Source organism: Dromiciops gliroides, chromosome 3, assembly GCF_019393635.1.
Source record: "Dromiciops gliroides isolate mDroGli1 chromosome 3, mDroGli1.pri, whole genome shotgun sequence".
Lineage (NCBI taxonomy): Eukaryota > Metazoa > Chordata > Mammalia > Microbiotheria > Microbiotheriidae > Dromiciops > Dromiciops gliroides.
The window spans coordinates 622,429,994-622,450,778 of record NC_057863.1 but is presented as its reverse complement, the minus strand read 5'-3'; the positions used below and the strand labels follow the sequence as shown (position 1 = coordinate 622,450,778).

At 40.6% G+C, this 20,785-nt stretch overlaps 1 protein-coding gene across 6 annotated transcripts in view; it reads left to right on the top strand.

Annotated features, from left to right (window-relative positions):
* The window catches only part of VPS13D (vacuolar protein sorting 13 homolog D), a 338,497-nt gene that overhangs the window by 22,614 nt on the left and 295,098 nt on the right, over positions 1-20,785 (top strand). For 5 of the 6 annotated variants that reach the window (XM_043991354.1, XM_043991352.1, XM_043991351.1 and 2 more), the window contains exons 7-19: positions 116-220; positions 1,201-1,371; positions 1,760-1,860; positions 2,705-2,873; positions 5,543-5,644; positions 5,853-6,054; positions 8,330-8,509; positions 9,570-9,700; positions 10,600-10,672; positions 11,182-11,352; positions 12,062-12,192; positions 13,345-13,477; positions 18,160-20,361. In XM_043991354.1, the coding sequence (XP_043847289.1) occupies positions 116-220; positions 1,201-1,371; positions 1,760-1,860; positions 2,705-2,873; positions 5,543-5,644; positions 5,853-6,054; positions 8,330-8,509; positions 9,570-9,700; positions 10,600-10,672; positions 11,182-11,352; positions 12,062-12,192; positions 13,345-13,477; positions 18,160-20,361 (3,871 nt within the window). Of the gene's footprint in view, positions 1-115; positions 221-1,200; positions 1,372-1,759; positions 1,861-2,704; positions 2,874-5,542; positions 5,645-5,852; positions 6,055-8,329; positions 8,510-9,569; positions 9,701-10,599; positions 10,673-11,181; positions 11,353-12,061; positions 12,193-13,344; positions 13,478-18,159; positions 20,362-20,785 lie in introns of those variants that run through there. The other variant, XM_043991355.1, reaches the window with a different exon arrangement.

The window sequence follows — 20,785 nt, the reverse complement described above, 5'->3', positions numbered from 1 at the left end:
ATGTGTGTACACATACATACCATGCTCTTTGTGGGTCTGTGATTCCTGTTGGTATATTCGGACCATGGTTTGGTTCACTGACTTCCACTATCTTCCCCATTTTTTTCTACTTTAGATACAGAAATTAATGAGGAAAAAGGCATTAGATGTGGCCGAGTTCAGTATCTATTGGGATGTGGATTGCACTTTATTGGGGGATTTGCCTCAAGTGGAGTTACAGGTAGGTGGCTGTTAGAGGGACTTGGCTCCTCAGAGTGGTCAAGGACAGGGCTAGAGAGTCATTGACCTCTCTTCCTCACTAGGATTCAAAATGGAGGCAGCAAGTGTTTGCCCATGTTGAGTGTCAGCCCCAAGGTACCGTTTCAACTGGCATGAATTTAACACAAGGGTTCTTAACCTGAGGCCCATCAACTTAAAAAATTTATGACAATGATTTCAATACATTTGACTGCCTTTGCAATCCTTTATTTTATTTTGTGAACTTAACATTCTTCTGAGAAGGGATCCATAGAGGCTTCACCAGAGTGTCAGAGGGGTCCAGGATGCAAAAAAAGGTTAAGAAACCCCTGCTTTATAGAATAAGGATGAGTAAGTGTGAGTTTTTAAAAATATAAAGTTTACATTCAGGGTAACTCTAGCAATGTCTTTTTTTTTTTCCCTTGGTGAGGCAGTTGGGGTTAAGTGACTTGCCCAAGGTCACACAGCTAGTAAGTGTCAAATGTCTGAGACCGGATTTGAACTCATGTCCTCCTGACTCCAGGGCCAGTGCTCTATCCACTGCACCACCTAGCTGCCCCTCACAATATCGTTTCAAAGCAATTGTAACCTTATGTTTCATAGTTTGTGATGAAGTAGGAAAAAATTAGATACACTTAAGTGGTCTCAGAAACATTTTTTTTTTTTGGCTATCTGAATAAGGGATTTAAATATTGTCACATAGTTCAGTAGAACTTCCTTATAAGTTAGCTCATTAGTACCTTGTATTCAAGTATACTCCAGGTTAAATCGCACCTCCCCAGATGTAACTCTGATCTAGAAAAGGCCGTTGTGACACATTTTGCCTCCAATTTAGCTTAGTTTAAATACTTGTAGATTAAAATTATGTAAAAAACAAAACAAACCAGACATTAGCAAAACCCAACAAAGACACCCATCAAAGAACAATGATTTAAACAGAATAAATTTGCTTATGACTGCCAGGAAGCAATGGACAAGAGCATGGAAAGCCGTGATCACCACTACATCCTAGAGCCCGTGTGTGCCTCTGCACTTTTGAAGAGAAATTGTTCCAAAGAGCCTCTGAGGTCCCGGCACACTCCTCGTATTGAATGTGATATCCACCTGGACACCATCCCCCTGAAACTTTCTCAGGTAGGCTCCTTCTGCTAGGGAGCCTTTCTTTTCCCTGTTAGGTGTGTGAAGTGGAGAGTGAGAGCCCAGCAAGGCTCGACACCCCTCCTTTCTGGGGCAGAAAGCAGGTATCTGGGTGTGTGAGTGCTCAGTCTCCCATCTCACAGTTGCTCCCAGTACGCTTTTGTACATGGAGCAGTTGTGCTGTGGGACGTTGCAGTACATGTGTGCGCAGGCACACACACACCCCTCAACTTTGCCCTGAATATTGAGCAAACATGATAACATAAGGCTTGACTTGGAATTCATTACCTGTTGTGCAGTGCTTTTCTAAGATGCATGGATATCTTGATTAATGAGAAGAAAGAAATTGTTTTTAACTTGGTTTTCCTCCTCTTCCTATGAAAAGCTGCAGTATCGACAGATTATGGCATTCCTTAAGGAGCTGGATCGAAAGGAGAGGCAGTTGAAATTTCGAAAATGGAAACCCAAAGTAGCAATATCTGAGAAGTAAGCACTTTGAGATTTTTAACCGCTGTCTGGAAGATAGATTTTATGAAATTGATCTCTTGGATTTCCTTTGACCACACGTATACAGAGCTCAGAAATAGGCCATGTGTGCTTTTATTTAAGCACAGAGCTCATGGACAGAAGAGCCCAATAGACATATCATGTTCTTAGAGGGACAGGACTGTTTTATTGTCCATTGATGTAGTTTTAGGGGCACCTTCTACAAGAGTGTCATAAGAATTGGTGAGATTTAGTCAGCTTCATTTAAGTTGAAGATTATTCTTGCTGGAGTTTGGTCCAGTCACATATTCTTTCTGTGTTAGCTTTTTCCTTACAGCCTTTTACCTAGATACTTTAGGTTGATAATTTGGAATAGATCCAACTTTTTAACTGCCACAGTAAAGTGCTTCCAAGAGTTTCCTAGTAATAAGTTTCCCCCCTCCCATTTCTGGGTTCTGTTTATTTTCATTCACTTCCTAAGAAGTTTTCCACATTAGACCTTTAGCAATAAATTTCTTGAAAATCACCATAAAATAGGCTTTGCCATGTAGTTATCATTTCTTTATGTCATTGGAGAGAAGCAATGACAAGAAAAATGAGAAGTCATTGATTTTTGGTTTGGGAAATCTAATATAAAACTGTCAGTGATTGACCTTCCTGGTTAGATATATTTGGCTTACGCTAGTATTAGTTTAATGAGCACAAATTCAGGGGTAGCAAGGGGCAGTGACCCTGAATTCCCTGGTAGGAGCCTGGAATTAAGGGGAAAATATTTCAGATAATCAGCTGAATCAATGGCCTTTTCTTTGTTTATAACATAATTTATTATTGTGAAATATTTCAGTTGCCAGGAGTGGTGGTACTTTGCTTTGAATGCTAATTTATCTGAGATCAGAGAGCAGAGGAAACGATGCACTTGGGACTTCGCATTGCATAGGGCCCGTGATGCTGTCTCATACACCGATAAGTATTTCAATAAGTTAAAAGGAGCCTTGCTCTCTGCAGATGAGGAGGTGAGAAAATGGAAAATGACTTATAAGTTGACTTTTTGTGAATGACTTGGCAGTGGAGATCCCAATAGAGAAGGCGTCTTGTGTTGCTAGTCTTCCACTGTCGGAGAGGATAAGGATGTTAACACAAATGTTGAACTAAAACGGATATATAGTCAGCATTTCTTACCATTTTCTAGGCCTTTTTCTCATTCTATGACAAAATAGAGGTGATTTTACGTCGGGAAGTGCAAATGTCCTAGACCTCCAGCCTTCAGATGCTTTTCTAACGAGGAGGCCTTGAGGACCTCACGTTAGTCCTGAGGTAGCCCACAAATTAAAAATGGGGAGGGAGCAGAGATGGCCTTGGGTTGGTTGCTCCCTCAACTTTCTGGGTATGTGTGGCTTTAGTGGACCCTTGGTCGTCCTAGCATCTATGTTTTAAAGCTTGCCCATGTTAATGAAGAACTCTTCTCTGTCATCAGATGCCATAGTTGTCCCAGTACCAGATAATAGAAACTTGTATCCTCCTGAATTATTCATTCTGAAGAAAGAAAATTGCTTTGGGTCTGGGAACTGCTATGATGATGAACATTTATATAGTGCTTTAAGATCAATTAAGCACTTTACATATGTTAATTCATTTGATTCTATATTAATATCTTTATTTTTTTGGATGAGGAAACTGAGGCAGAGGGAGACTTAACCCAGGGTTACACAATTGGTAAATGCCTCAGGCAGGATTCCAACTCAAGTCTTCTTGACTCCAAGTTCAGCTCTCTATCCACTATATGCCCTAGCTACTCAGAGTTCCACTTGGTGACACAAGGAGATCTTCAATTAATGAGCATTTGTTGAGCACCTACTGTGTGCTAGGCTCCATGCTAGCCACCAGGTTTATAAGTGTAAAGAATAAGACAACCTCTATTCCCAGGCTCACTGTGGTAGCTGTAAAAGGATCACAGGAGTCCAAGGCTGCTGCTCTTGGAGGTGTGGCATGAGTCTCTTGCCCCCTCTCTCTGCCATCAGGCTTTGATGGTGGGAAGCTGGAGAGGCTTTCAGTGGTGGTGTTCTGCTTCTTTGTTTGCTGTGATTTTTGTTAGTGTTTTTTTGCATAAGCCACTGAACTTTTGTTCATTACTTTGGTTTGGATGATGTCTCTTAACACAAAGCAATATAGAAATGTCAAACTTTTCCAATCAAGAGGTGTTCTTTTTTTCTTTAATAGGGCTATTAAGACAGGATTGGCATAGCTTGGAAACCATTCCCATCATTTCATGCTGGTGTTCTTAGACTTTACTGGCATATGTGTGGTTCATTAATTCTTGAAAATTCCTTTGAAACCTAAATCAGAAGTGATGGGAAGAAACTAAATGTGCTTTTGCTTCGTTGTTTTGTAGGGTATAGCTAAGGAGGTGGGAGGAGATGAACAGCTAGTTTATAGTGACTATAGCAGGTGAACAAATATAATTTCCTTAACTTTAGAGGCCCCTAAAAGAAAGACTATAAAGAGCTCTTTGGGAATGTCAAGTATTAGAGTGTGTTTGCTCTTTGTTTTCCTTGTATGTATTTGACTGTTGTGCTTTTCCAACTAGCACAAGACAATTTAGCAAGATTCAAACTACAAAGACTTTGTCCTAATTTGTTGTATAAGTTGTTAGTGGAAAAGAGGTTTGCTTTTAGAGTCACAAATGTTCTTAGTGCTGTGTTCATACTTATAAATCCTTTGTGGGGGTGGGGGGGTTGGTGAGGCAATTGGGGTTAAGTGACTTGCCCAAGGTCACACAGCTAGTAAGTGTCAAGTGTCTGAGGCCAGATTTGAACTCAAATCCTCTTGAATCCAGGACCAGTGCTTTATCCACTGTGCCAACTAGCTACCCCTATAAATTCTTTTTTTAAAAAATGATATATTACAGACTTTAAATGAACCATTAAGACAACTAATTAAACTTGCAGCTATTTTGCAACAATTAAACTATAGCCATTAATGTTTGACTACATGAATTTCAGTGCAAAAAATGCCATAATTTGTGAGACATTCCCTCTGAGTCTCCAGGTATTTTTATTCATCTGGTCATTCCCATTGACTTTTTCTTTTACTTAGCTGTCATTCGTATATATCATGTTCTTAATTTCTCTTTTAAAAATACCACTCTTTGATCATTATATATTTGATACAACTTCAAGACATTCTATTATTATTGTTATCCTTATTATCCTTATTCATTTTATTTTATTTCCTTTTTGGTTTGCACCTGTAGCATCCCTGGAATAGGGAGATCTCATTGTGGAAGCTTCCCTCAGTGATGTGGATGGGAAGCATCTCCATCACTCCGATGGTTGCTTGGGGCACTGAAGATTTTAGCTGATCTTCCCAGGCTCACACAGCTGCTCTGTGTCAGAGGCAGCCTTTGACCCCAGGTTTTCTTCCTGGGTCAGCTCTCTGTTAAATAAACCACACTGACTCTTACCTAAGATCTAGTCTGGGATCGAATAGAATATAGTTACTTGTGTGGGAAGTCTGTCTGATGACAAACATGATAAATATACATGCAGCTCTGATAGCAAATGTAGGAGAAACACATTGGTTTATTGCTTCCCGTTGGTACACTCAGGGCACACTTACTTAGGTGGTTTGTGAGGGTGTCCAGTTTGAACAGGCTGTGAAACCTGTTGGTATTTCTGTCGACTAGGAGGAAATGTCTCGAATCGAAGAGGAGCAGAGCTATGAAGAGCTCAAGGTTTTACACGAGTTGGTTCATGACCGATTCCACAAACAGGAAGAACTGGCAGAGGTAAGAAATCATTCTTCTCTAGATACTTATTCAGACTGTCATATACCTTGAATGCTCGGTATGCATTCATTTGTCCCTCAGAGTCTCTGATTCCACTGCCTGCAACCTCTCTGTTTGGCATAGGCAGTGATGATGGGCTTTAGCGCCCAGAACACTTCTCGCTTTTTCCTTTGGTGCTCATGTTTGCTCACGTTTTTGATTGGAGCAGAGTCTACGAGAACCTATATCAAACTCTCCTGGAGAATCCCCTGTAGATCCAGAAGCTGGCGGAGGCAGTGGGATGCTGCAGTATCTTCAGTCTTGGTTTCCTGGATGGGGAGGCTGGTATGGTCAGCAGATGCCTGAAGGGAGACCAATTGAGGGGCTTGTCACAGAAAAGCAGGAACAATGGAACCCTGAAGAAATCCTGGGTATGTTTGGAGCTAGACTTTTTATTTCCCTTCTTCTAGGAAATATTTGCTTAAGGTGAAGTTGAAATCACTAGTCTCGTTAATGAGAATTGAATGAAAGAGTGGGAAGCTTTTATAAAGTATATTATTACACCTTCCACCCCCAGCTACTCTTTGATCCTGGAACACCAGCCTCCCTGCTGCTCTTCTCATAAAATGATTGACTTTTCAGCTCCAGGTATTTTCTTTGGCTGGTCCCTGTGCAGAATCTTTTTATTTATCTCTGATTTCTGGCTTCCTTCAAGTCCCAGCTAAAATCTCACCTTCTACAAGGACACCCCTCTCGGGACCCCTTAGTGCTAGTGCTTCCCCTCTGTTGATTAGCTCTAATTCGTCATCTATCTGTCTCTTGTTTGTACATATCTTGTTCATTCATGTTGTCTCCCCCATTAAGCTGTGAACTCCTTGAAGGTAGGGACTGCCTTTTGCTTTTCTTTGTGTTCCCCCAAGTTTAGCACAGTGCCTGGCACAAAGTAGGTGCTTAATAAATGTTTATTGGCTGATTATATGCCAAGTGCTGGTGTTACAAATATAAAATCAAAGAACTTCTATTCTAATGGAAGAGAAAAGGCCCAGAGAGGACTGGGAGCCAGGGAGAGGCACTTTGGTCTGGGAAGTTGTGGGAATGGAGAGTGGGGCTACACAGACCCCATCCAGGACCCTTGGCACAGCTGACTTGATCGTGGTTCCAGAACTGGACAAGGTTACATGTTTGGTAATGAGGTGGTTAGCCAAGGCTTTTTGCATTTTGCTGAAATAGTGGGCCAGGAGAGGCAGCAACCTCTCAGGACACTGGGGCCCTAGTTGGTGTTTCATTTGTATATATAACCGCAGATTTTTTTCATCTGGTTTAAAAAAAAAGTGTTTGGAAAATATTTACCAGGGTGAAAAGTACCAAATCTGTGTGTGTGTGTGTGTGTGTGTGTGTGTGTATACTGTTGCAGGAAAAGAGATAAGAGAAAGATAAAAAATTTTAGACTTTAAACTGGCTACTGGAGTGTTACTAGGACTATTAGTGTAGAATGAGTAGAATATCAACTTTTTGTCTTATTGGTTTTATAATTAATCAAATGTTAAAAGTCCTTACAAAAAGTTAATTTCCTTTTCCCTCCAAGGATTCCACATGTTAGTTTAACAGATATTTTCCTAGTTGCTTTTTTTTCCTGTGTAAATTGAATTCTTCTAATCATGGAGGAAAAATCTAACTTTCATTGTTGAATCATAGTAGTTTTTTATTTGTTAAATTTGAGGGTATTTTTGAGCTCAAGGCTAAGGCTAATGGTCTTCCTGCCTCCTCCCATGCTTGGCTCTGCTCACAGCCTGTGCAATATTTTATTTTATGTTGAAATTATGTGTTTTATTAAAGACTTAATATTAAACATAAATACAAGTAAACATGCTTAGTGAAACTTCTGATGTTTAAGTGAATTAATTTCATTGTATAAGGTATCATAACTTTTCATCATCACTCTGTGAGTCCCCTTCAGGATTGTTGGTCCATTAATTTTCATTCACTTTGCCTCTTCTCTGGTAATTATATGTGTTCCATTCTTCTATGGGTGGCTTGGCAGCCTGGTTAGAGGACTGGACTTGAAGTCAAGATAACCTGGATTAAAATCCTATCTCTGCTTTTTGTTAGCTTTGTTTTTGTTTGCTTTTTTGCAGGGCAATGAGGGTTAAGTGACTTGCCCAGGGTCACACAGCTAGTAAGTGTCAAGTGTCTGAGGCTGGATTTGAACTCAAGTCCTCCTGACTCCAAGGCCAGTGCTCTAACCACTGCACCACCCGGCCGCCCCTTTGTGTTAGCTTTGTGACCCGGGGGGGGGGGGGGGGCCGCAAATCACTTACCCTCTCTGAGCCTTAGCTTCCTCATCTTCATCTATACAGTGGGGACGATATAGCCTGGAGTAGTTCCAGTTAGGGAGATCAAATGAGATGGTGTATGCACAACTCTGAGAAAAGTGAAACTGCCGTGTACATGTCTGTTGTCATAGGAATTGTTCCAGTTCAGCTTCCTAGCATCATCATTGTCGTTATTTTTGCTTTGCATCATTGCCTAAAATTTTCTGGTTTTCTTTATGTTCCAAAGAGCTACTTCTTACAAAATGAGCTTCCCATCTGCTCCTGGGGAGTCCATCTTCCTTCTTCCCCCATTATTTCTATTGTAGTCGAGTAGCTTGAATTATCATGCATTAAAATGCTTCATCTAAAGGATGCTGTTGCTCCTGTTCTTCAGGCACTGAAGAGTTTTTTGACCCAACTGCAGATGCCTCTTGCATGAACACATTCACAAAACGAGACAATGTCTTTGCTAAACTGAATTTGCAGCTGCAGCGTGGGACAGTGACTTTATTACATCAGGAGAAAGGCGCTCCTCCAGAGAACGAGAGTGCTTTCATGCAGCTCGAATTTTCAGGTAGGAAAGAGGCATTCACCCACTGATGTCCATCTTCCAAGACATTGTGCCTTCCTAAAGATTTGATCTGTTTGGTGACTTGAAATCAAAGCCGTCATCCCGGTTCTTGTTATTCTCTTAATTCTTCATTTCAGCCCCAAAGTGGCCACTTGCCCAAGTTCAGCAAGAGTTTGGGAAGGCTGGATAATAAGGAATGCCAGACTGTTTAATTATATTCCTGGGTTAGCCTTTGCAGGGAAGAAAGGACTAGGCTGGCATGAGCTTTTTGTGAACTAGCAAACTGGCCTTCTTTGCCAAGCTTCTTCACATAGTAATTATGTGAGGGGAGTGAGACAGACTGGTGCAGTGTGGAGAACCCTGGACTTGGAATCAAGAAAGTTGGGCTGCTGTCTTGCTTCTGTCACTTAACTACCCGTGTGACCATGAGCTGGCTCCTTTTGCTGTGTAGGCCACAGTTACCTCATTTGTAAAATGAAGAGAAAGGCCAAATTAAGCTCTGAGGGCTCTTCTATCACCAGATCCTATGATCATTAGACTGTAAGTTCTCAGAGGGCAGGGACTTTCTTTTGCCGCTTTTTATATCCCCAGGACTTGGCTAAGTGCTTAATCGACATTGATTGTATGAATGAATAATGTAGATGTGCTTCGTCGTGTCTCTACAGAATTTCTACACGGTGTCACCAAGAGTGAATTCCGGCTTCACAGAATCATATTATAAAACTTCAGAGTTGGAAGGCCCTTTAGGGGCCGTTCAGTCCATCCTGCCACTGACCTCATAGGCTCTCTATGTGGTCTCGACTGGTGGCTCTTGGCTCTTAACTAGAAGACCACTTATTGGGGGGGGGGTAGCCCCAGCCATTGGCTTTGGCTGTGGTCTGAAGGCAGGCTCCCAGCTCTATATGAAGACTCCAAAGGGAAGGAAGAACTTTATTCTCCTTGTCTCTCATGTCCATCAGCTGTTGAGAATGGTGGGGCTTAGCAGAATTTACAATTTGAAAGTATGAGTGATAGGTTAACTTTGATAAAGCACGATACCAGCTTTCACACTTGTCTCTTCCAGACGTGAAACTCATGGCAGAATCCCTGCCTCGGAGGAATTCTTCTTTACTTTTGGTTCGCTTGGGTGGATTATTTCTCCAAGACCTGGTGACCGAAGGAACAATGTTTCCTCTTCTTGTCTTCCCTAACCCAGTATGTACCAGTGTGTATGTAGTTTGGCCCGCACTCATTATCCCTTCAGATCCCTAAAACCAGCGAACATTTTTTTCAAGTAGGTGATAATGAATGCTAATTCCATTCATTCCACCATCTGACCACCTCTTAGTGATAGATGGATTGACTTAAATTTATTTATTTGTCCCAAGTTTGGTGATGGTACTTGGAAAAGTGCTGTTGAAATGAATGTTTGCATCCTTACCCTCTTGTCCTGAAGTCACCCTGAATAGTTAGAGGAAAAGAATTATATAAGCGCCCATTCTGCTGCATTTGGAGGTTACTAGCCAAATTTCTTTATTCCTGACTCTAGTTCATTTGCTGCCTGTCCCTTGCTACTTTCTGGATGTAGCTTCTAAACCTGACAGGAAAACATATCTTTCCAAGCCAAGTGAGTAATAGAAATATCTCAAGTGACCTTTGGCCTCATCAGGCCAAGTGGGATTAAGTTGGCCAAAGAGTTAGGTTAGTGAATTGTTTAGCTAGCACTCTGTTCATAGCTGCTCTGTGCTAAACTTGGAAGAATCTATTGCCCTTTCATATTTTATTCAGAGTCAAATGAAAGGATGGCTGTGCACAGAACAGGCTACTGTGGGAGGGTTATAGAAAAAGTGGGATGCATAGCCTCTAATTGAGCAGGGACTCCACTTCATAAGAAGGACCATATAACCCCATGGAATAAGCAAAAACAATATAAAGTAATTTATCTCTTAAGTGCAGCATGGACAAGACCTATGATTTTTTAAATATTAAACATACATTAAACATAATTGCATTAAAGGCATGTACTTCCTCATAAGCATCTCTAAAAGTCTGAAGAAAGGTTCGTATTGTGCCTAATTCTCTCACCTTCCTGTGCATTCTGTGTTGTAAAATAGCAAAAAGAAGTTGGCAGTGTCTCACAGTCTCTTGGTCTCCAAACATCTTCAGACAGAAGTGATCAGTGTCCTGGTAAGTTTTCACATGGTTTTGAAATGACAAATATTTTGTATTAAATATACTTTGTGTATTGGATTAAATATAGTATGTTTCCTTATTGTTCTAGCATAGGGATTGAAAAAGTAGAAAAATATAATGCATTCAATTTTGAATGCTGTTATTTTGGTCATGCAAAGTGCTCTCAACCTAACACTTCTCCTTGTTGTGTAGCTTATTATTATTTGGCAGGTTCTTCACCTGGGACCAGTAAAAGAGTAGGTGCCTTATATTCCTTACTGGTCGTTATGGTGAAGACTGTGCCAATTTTCTTTTTGATGCTACCATTTAGAATTAATCAGAAGAAATCATTGAAAAGACCTTTGCCAATCCAGTGTTGTCATCATGTCAGATAGCTGAAGACACAATTCAGTACATTTCATCTCATTTACAGTTTCCCCCAGATATGACCTCTGTATTATTTTAAGTCAAGGAAGAGCATCTTTTTGCTATCTCTCCTTATTAGATCTGCTTTCTCTTTCCAGCTGCTGATCCAGATGCTCCAGTTTTTGAGATGCTCTATGAGAAGAATCCAATACACAGCCACTTTGAGAGGCGGCTGAATGTCAGCACGAGGCCCTTGAATATCGTTTATAATCCTCAGGCCATTAAGAAAGTAGCAGATTTTTTCTACAAGGGAAAGGTTCATACCTCAGGTTAACTTTTTTGTTTTGTTTTTTTTGTTTTATGTTTATATTTTTTTAGTTCTCTAATTTTCCTGGTTATCTTCAGAAGCTTTAGTATTGTTCATTTCCTCAGAAGCAGTAGAAAGACCACTGCAGTAAATAATTCTGGTTTTCCTTAGTACTTAAATTATAATAAGAATCCTGGTGTTGCCAGAAGTCAAGATCCTAAAGTACTCTTTCCTCCCCTTTTAGTTCAGCTTCTTGTTGACATTTTTTTCCTCAGAGCCCATATTTTATTTTGATGATGAATCTACTTGACCGCCATTAATTTAAAACTTTAATGGAGGTTCAGGGAACAAGGCCTAGAGGACAAAAACAATGTCTATGTTGCTTCCCTCAGGCAGCTTCAGAGTGCTAAATAACTGAATAATATATATGAAAATTATCTATAGTGACATAATAGTTGACTAATTGCCAGCCACTCCTCCTAACTTATATGACAAAATTCTCCTAGACAGTTCTGTCTTATTTTTGAGGACCCCTTTAATTGAAGACCCTTGACTTACTGTGTTTCATTTACTAGATATGACTTCAGGGAATATTGCTGTAGGGAATTTTCATCGTTGATGCTCTTTCCTGAGCTTGGTTCTCCTTAGGGAAGTAGCAGTTCCTCTACCTCCTCTGCCCATCTAGCTAGCCAAAGATCCATTTGGTCTCTTGTCTACTTTCAATCTTCCAGGTTTTGGTTATCAGTCTGAACTTGAGTTGAGAGTTGCCGAAGCTGCTCGAAGACAATACAACAAACTGAAAATGCAGACGAAGGCAGAAATCAGACAAACTATTGACCGTTTGCTAGTGGGTGATTTCATTGTGAGTGATCATCCTTAAATGCTTTTGATTTGTGTGATTGTCACTAGATGCTTTAGCAGCTGATCCCAGTTTGAGGTTAGATGTAAAAATTAGATGTGTTCTCATAAGACATGCTGCCTCACCACGGTCATGGCTCAAGAACCTCTAGAGCTGACCACTTGCTAAGCCATAGCTATGAAGGGCCCGGGGCTGCCATAAACAGGTATCGATTTGTGAAAATGAACACAAGGGAGCCATCTTTGACCCCAGTGATGACTCAAGGCAGGCAGGGGCCTTCACCTCTGCTCCGTGTGGCTCCGAAGGCAGCATTTCAGAGCTGATCCTTATTCCTCTCAGGGAGACCCTGTTGTACTGCTTTCAGACATGTGTTTGTTCAGCGGCTACTTGTTAAGTGTTCACAATGTGTGAATGACTGTTTTCTTTGGGCAACAGGAAAAGATTATCAGGACAGGGTCCTTGGTTTCATGGAACCATTAAATAACTGAGAAGAAAAAACTCCCACATTCTACTCTGGTGGAATAGAATCAGCTCCATTCAACAAGCATTTGTGGCACTGTGCTCACTGCTAGGGAGACAGAAATGAAACATTCCCCTCCAAGAAGGTGGTTGCATTTCTATGGAGGAATATTACACATATGCAGAGAAGTATATAGAAAATGTATATAAGAATGATTTAAAGTAGTTTCAAAAGGAATATAGCACACTAACAGCTGGGGAATAGGGAAAGGCCTCATGTGAGGAGGTGGCATGGAACAGTCAAGCTGTGCTTCGAAGGAAGCTGGGCATTCTGTGAGGTCAGCGGGAGGAGAGAGGGCAGAGATCTGGGGCAGAGTGAGAAGGGAACCTGCCTGCAGGGCTGGTGATCTCAGTTAGGAAGGCCCTGGGAAGCGTGCCAAGAAAAGAGGCGGTTCAGAGGGAAACAGCTTTGAGGGACTCAGAGCCGATGAGTAGAGCGGGGCCTCAGTTCCAGCATTTCACCTAGCCTGCCAAGGAATAGCCGAAGCAGAGGTCCCAGACCAAAGGGGAGCCATTGGTTCTGTTTGTCTGACCAGGCAGAGCTTCAGCTCCATCAGCAGAATTGCTGGCTCGATTGACGCTCCATTTCAAGAGTTATAGTAAGAAATGCTTCTTTGTCGTTTAACATTTTCACAGGAGGAGAGCAAACGTTGGACGGTTCGGTTAGATATTTCTGCCCCTCAGGTGATATTCCCCGATGATTTCAAATTTAAGAATCCTGTTTTAGTTGTCGTGGACCTGGGACGGATATTGCTCACCAATACACAAGGTATGGTTGTCACTAAAGGAAGCGAGGTGAGGGCATTCGTGGAGTGATCTGCCACCTTCCCCCAATAAGGTGTTTGTAATGTCTTGATATCTTGTGATAATTTGTGTTCTCAGTTGTTTTATTCTTAGAGAGCTAGAGATTTTACTTAGTTGAAGTTTGTTTCATAAAGAGACTCTCGTAACTAATGAGAACTAAAAAAGTACTCTTTTCATTAATAGCTCTGAACTCTTTTCATTACTAGTATATTTAATATTCTTTGTTGCAAATCACAAAATTTAAAAATGTGGAGAAACTTCAGCTTACATCTGGTTTAGCCTCTTCATGAAAGGTGTCTCTGCTACAGTATTCTTTTCTTTTCTTTTTTTTCGGTGAGGCGACTAGGGTTAAGTGACTTGCCCAGACTCATACAATGTTCTTTTTTAAGTAATTTTTTTCTTTTGGTTGCATTTGAGTTCCAAGCTATTTCCATTCCATGTCCCCACCCAACTCTTCACTAGAGAAAGCCAACATTTGACACTGATATATATGTGAAACTATACAGTATGTAGTTCCCTGTGTGGTAAAAATTATTTGTGGTATAGGCAGCTTTTGAAGGATCTCCCCTTTTGGGGGAGAAAAGATTGAACATTCCCTGAAGGGAGGTTAGAGGGCACTTCCAGAACGCTAGCTCTCGAGTCACTTCCAGAATACTAGTTCGCTCTCTCTGCGTCGTGACTACTGTCCTGGTGGCGAGTGCTGGTTCTCAGTCTGGTAGGCTGTTCAGGTGTTTGGTGTGTTAATGACAGAAAACCCTAAATTCCTTTGAACTAGCTTAATTGGAAAACGGTCTGGGGATTGCATAGGCTCAGTTTAGAGTTAATAATATTTATCTCTGTTTCTATTTTCCTATTTCCTTATCTTTGATTTTTATTAGTTTCACCTTTGTTGTTTAATTAATTCCCAAATAATAAAATCTGATCCTTTTGTGAACTAAAGCTTAGAGGCTCCTTTCTTATTGGCCTGGGAGAAATATCTAAAAAGGGCAGTTCAGAGGAGAAGATAAACCTTAAAGGTCCCTCATATTTCTGGGACCCCAGTATTAAGGCGAATCACCCAAGTAACGCTCCTTATATTAAATTTTGGCCCTCATACCTGTATCAGTTCTTTCTCTTGAGGTATCTAGCATCTTCTGTAATTGGTCCTTTGTAGTTGATTTGAATCTTCCTATAACTCAGAATAGCGTAGTCATTCCAAGTTACTCTTTGAACAATGTTGCTGCTACTGTATACAACATTCTCTTGGCTCGACTCAGTTCAGTCTGCATTGTTTCATGCAAGTCTTTCCATGTTTTCTTAAAATGACTCTATAACATTCTTGACAAGCAGTTATCCAACCTCCAGAGACCCCCAAGGAGTGAGAACCCATCATTTCTCAAGTCAGGCCATTCCACTTTTGGACAGTTTGCATTGTTAGGAAGTTTTCCCTGACATCAAACTTAAATCAGCTTCTTTGCAACTTTCACCCCTTGTTCCTAGTTCTGCCCTCCTAAAACAAGTCTAAACTCTTGTCCATGGGACAGCCTTCAGATACTTGAAGGCAGCTATTATGGGCTTCCCAGGTCTTCTCTTCTCCAGGCCCCATACCCTATCCTAAATGTCCACTGGATACCTTTTAGGTGATCAAAAGCCTTTTTACACTGTGGCACTCAGAACTGAAACCAGATAGCTAAATGAGGTCTGATGAGGGCAAGTAAAGTTGGACTGTACTTCCCCATTCCTGGAAGCTCTGCCCCATGCAGCCCAAGATCACTGTAGCTTTTTTTGTTTTTGTTTTTGTTTTTGCAGGGCAGTGAGGGTTAAGTGACTTGCCCAGGGTCATACAGCTAGTAAGTGTCAGGTGTCTGAGGCTGCATTTGAACTCAGGTCCTCCTGAATCCAGGGCTGGTGCTTTATCCACTATGTCACCTAACTGCTCCCATAGCTTTTTAAATTTTATTTTGTATTTTTGGTGAGGCAATTGGGGTTAAGTGACTTGCCTAGGGTCACACAGCTAGTAAGTGTTAAGTGTCTGAGGCCAGATTTGAACTCAGGCCCTCCTGACTCCAAGACTGGTGCTCTATCCACTGCGCCACCTAGCTGCCCCTTCCCATAGCTTTTTTGATGGTCTTATTACACAATTCATTCACAGTGTGCTGTCCAGGTACTAAAACGCCTAGATCTTCCTAGAACAATTGTTCTCCATCCATACTTTGCCTATTTATGCTTGTGGAAGTGACTTTTTTTTTGTACCCAAGTTTAAGACTTTACATTTTTTCCCCACTGAATTCTTACTAGATTCAGTCCAGGACTCTAGCCTGTCAAGATGAATCCTGACCCGGTCATCCAGGATGTTAGCTCTTCCTCCCAGCTTAGTGCCACCCGAAGATATGGTGAGCACACTATCTGTGTCATTATCTAAGCCATTTATAAAAACGTTCAATAGTACAAAGCCAAGCGTAGCTCCCTAGGCTAGAGACTTGCTGCCTTATGGACATTGAACCACTAACAGCAATGCTTTTAGTCCAATCTTTGCCTCAACTCTGACACCTTTGAATTGTTTAATTGTATAATCAGTGTTTGTCACTTTCACCACAAGAATAGTAGGAGATACTTGATGAAAAGCTGTCTCTGTTATTCTGTCCGAAAAGAAAATGAGGTTAATTTGGCATGCTCTGTTCTTGATAAAGTTGGGATAATTCTTTGTAATCAGTGATTTCCTCTGGAGATGCTCATCAGCCATCTTTTTAATGATCTGTTTTAGATTTTTCTTAGGAATCAAGGGCAACTCACTTGTATATAATTTGCAGACTTGCATTTTTTGAAAATTGGAAGCATGTTAGCCCTTCTCCAATCTCATGGTACCTTCTCATTTTTTGTGATCTTTCAGATATCAGTGTCAATGACTCAGTAGTTGTACCTGCCAGTTCTTTTAGGACCTATAGATATAGTTCATTTGGGTCAGGGATCTTGTATTCATCAGGGACAAGCTGAGTGTTCTTTTATTATCTCATTACTTATCCCTCTTAGTCATTTTCATTCTGGAGTGTGCAGTGGAGAAAGGCCATTCTTCCCTGTAGAGAAAACCAAAACAAAGAATTTGAGCAGCTCTGCCTTTCTTTTTTGTGAGTTGTCATTGTCCCATCCACCCCAAAGGCCTACATCATCTTTGATCCTGTCCCCCCTTTCTTCCATATAGCTTAAAAAAATAAACCAATCCTTTTTTTTTTTTTTTTTTTTGGTCTTGCCAGCCTGGGCTCATTCTGAAGTTCAGTTTTCCTGATACTGTCTTTACAGGACCGTGCCACACTCTTATTCATTCTTGGCCTTGCTGCCATCTTTTGTACATTTCTTTTGCTGTTATTGTTCATCCTTCATTCTTGAAGAGGACCAGGAATATCATGAGTGTGATGTTTTGACTTGTGTGTGAATTGAATTTGAGTTAGGTAAAGCTGGGGGTGGCTAGGTGGCGCAGTGGATAAAGCACCGGCCCTGGATTCAGGAGTTCCTGAGTTCAAATCCGGCCTCAGACACTTGACACTTACTGGCTGTGTAACCTTGGGCAAGTCACTTAACCCCCATTGCCCCGCAAAAAAAAAAAAAAAATTAATAGAGTTAGGTAAAGCTGCACAAAGTTGTCAGCCTTACTCTCTCTGGCAATCTTCGGAGTCCAGGGGGCAAGACAAAAGTCAAAATGACTGGTGATGGTTCAGGATGCAGATACATTTCTTTTAAAATCTAATTTGATTGGTTAGCTCCTTTTGTCCTCAATGGAATTGTTTCCCTTCAGGTCTTCAGAATTTTATTCTTTAGTAAATCTCATCCCTTCTGGACTGATTTCTTCCCTTCAAGAATTTTATTCCTCAGAAGCTTGCTTATCTACTAATCTGCTTTCCTACAATCTACAACTTTTCAGCACTGGTCTGTTTGTATGAAGGCTGAAAGTAATAAGACATTTTGAACCATATTTACCAGAATTATTTAGCAAAAATTGTAAACCAAATCTAGAATAAACTATAACTATTAGTTCTAGCAAGCTAAATATTTTAATTTACCACGCATTTTAAAATAATTTAGGTAATGCAGTAAGCAATTAACTCTAATCATATATAGCATAGCTTTTATTTTTGTTTTTGAGTCTACATGTCATGACCATATAGACTATGTAGAGGAAGAATTTTAAAAAAATTTTTTAGTCTGTTTTTAAGCTTAGTGAATAGCTATAAAAACATTTAAATATATAACAAAATAGAAAGGATTGTATATAATATTTATAATTTTCTCAAACGACTTCTATCTTTATTTTTGTAAAATAATAAGACCTTGTTTGCTTTTATGTCCCTTTATAATCTTTTGCTTATGTCTTGTTATTTTTTCATAATTACATTGAATGTGCATATCATTGCTCTTCTGCTTTCTTCACTTGGCATAGTTTCATGTGTTTTTCTGTATTTTTTATATTCTTTGTGTTTTGTTATTCTTTTTGATGCAGTAACAATCCCTTATGTCCACAATGTATTCAACTTTTCTCCAGTTAATAGATACAGTTTTTGAATGGAATTGTGTAGTTCTTGAGTTTTTCTTACAATCATGTTGAAGGGAAGAAGACCGCTGTTATCAAAATGGAGAAGAAAACTTTACGTTGATTTTTCTCTTTTCGATTTGCAGATGATTATAAGAAGAAAAGTACAGAAGGTTCCTCTTCTGACACGAATGAGCTTAGTGATGATGAATATAAGACACCTCTTGCAACCCCTCCTAACACCCCACCCCTTCAGACAAGCAGCAGGAATGGAGTGAAAACCCCACCATTTCCTGCAGTTGAATTCAGTGAAGAGCAACTTCAGGCACATTTAATGAGCACAAAGATGTATGAGAGATATTCCTTATCATTTATGGACCTCCAGATCATGGTTGGACGGGTGAAAGACAATTGGAAGCACGTCCAGGACATTGATGTGGGACCAACGCACGTGGTAGAGAAATTCAATGTGCACTTACAGTTAGAACGCCGATTGATTTATACATCAGATCCCAGGTACCCTGGGGCAGTGCTCTCGGGGAATTTACCAGATTTGAAAATCCATATCAATGAGGATAAAATTTCTGCCTTGAAGAATTGCTTTGCCCTCTTGACCACTTCAGAAGTAAAGCCTTCTGATGCACTGAGCAAGGAGAAGATTTTTCCTCAAGAGGAACAGCAGGGTAGCTTGCAAGACTCAGTCATGAATTTGACTCAGAGTGTTGTGGTTTTGGAGCAGCACACAAGGGAGGTTCTGGTGGAATCACAGCTCCTTTTAGCTGAATTCAAAGTTAATTGTATGCAACTTGGTGTTGAGAGCAATGGACGTTATATTTCTGTGCTCAAAGTGTTTGGTACCAATGCTCATTTTGTGAAGAGGCCTTATGATGCTGAGGTGTCACTCACTGTTCATGGCTTACTCTTGGTGGACACTATGCAGACTTATGGTGCTGACTTTGATCTCTTAATGGCTTCACACAAGAACTTGAGTTTTGATATTCCAACCGGAAGCCTCCGGGATAGCAGGGCCCAGTCACCTGTCACTGGACCCGATGCAGCCACACTGAGTGATCGATGTATTGCAGCCACTAATGTTGCACTTAACAATTTAATCACCAAAGATCAGGAGTCCCTCATTAAGTTAGAATACCAGTTTGTTAGTTCCGAATGCCCCTCAATGAATTTAGACAGCACCCTCCAGGTGATATCATTACAGGTAAATAATTTAGATATCATTTTGAATCCAGAAACAATTGTAGAGCTGATTGGTTTTCTTCAAAAATCCTTTCCTAAGGAAAAAGATGATTCTAGCCCTCAGCCTTTGATGACAGATTTTGAAAGAAGTTTCAGGGAACAAGAAACTTTTCAGTCTACTTATGAGCAAAACACAGAGGTTGCCGTGGATATTCATAGACTCAACTTGTTGCTGCTTCGGACAGTGGGAATGACAAATGGGGAAAAATATGGCAGAAAAATAGCAACTGCGAGTATAGGTGGAACCAAAGTTAATGTCTCCATGGGTAACACAGTTGATGTGAACGGTTCTCTTGGTTGTCTGCAGCTCATGGACTTGACACAAGATAATGTCAAGAACCAGTATGTGGTCAGCATTGGAAATTCTGTAGACTATGAAAACATTGTTAGTGATATTGGCTACTTTGAATCTGTCTTTGTTAAAATGGAAGATGCCACCCTCACAGAAGCACTGAGTTTCACATTTGTTGAGAAATCTAAACAGGAGTGTTCGCTTAACCTCAAGATGGCGTCCCTGCATTACAACCACTCTGCTAAATTTCTAAAGGAGTTAACACTGTCCATGGATGAACTTGAGGAGAATTTCCGAAGCATGCTGAAAACTGCAGCCTCCAAAGTCACCACAGTTTTGGCCACTAAAACTGCAGAGTACAGTGAGATGGTCTCTCTCTTTGAAACGCCTCGGAAGCCTCGGGATCCTTTTGTCTTTGAAGAAAGTGAGGTCTATGGTTTTGACCCATCCACAACTGTCAGTGACACTGTGAAGCTTATCTTAAATGTCAATATAGAATCACCAGTTGTCTCAATCCCTCGAAAACCTGGAAGTCCTGAGCTGTTGGTAGGACATTTAGGACAGATCTTCATTCAGAATTTTGTGGCAGGTGAAGATGAATCAAGAAGTGACCGGCTCCAGGTAGAAATCAAAGACATTAAACTATACTCTTTGAACTGCACTCAGTTGGCAGGCAGGAAGGGTTCTGGATCTGAAGTAAGCCAGTCTCTCCACCCTCCTTCTGGTTCTGCCAGTGTTAATAGCCAGGAGGAAACTCATTTCACACGACATGATTTCTTTGAATCTCTGCATAGAGGTCAAGGTGAGTTATGTAACTCTTTGGAATTCAGGATCCCAACCCCAGGTCATTTAGTAGTTTGCTTTTTTTTTTTTTTTGTGGGGCAATGGGGGTTAAGTGACTTGCCCAGGGTCACACAGCTAGTAAGTGTCAAGTGTCTGAGGCTGGATTTGAACTCAGGTCCTCCTGAATCCAGGGCCAGCGCTTTAACCACTGCGCCATCTAGCTGCCCTCCAGTAGTTTGCTTTTAAAAGCAAAATTTCCTAGAAGAATTTGTTCAGATACCACAGATAGCAAATTTTTATTTTAGAGAAGTGATCATTAGAATTCCTCTCACTTCAAGTCATATTTCACCAAAAAAGACTTGTTTTAAATGGCAAACTGTAACATGCTAGAGGTCATGTAGTCAAACTTCACGCCTAAAGTAGGAATATCTCCTCTGCAAAAT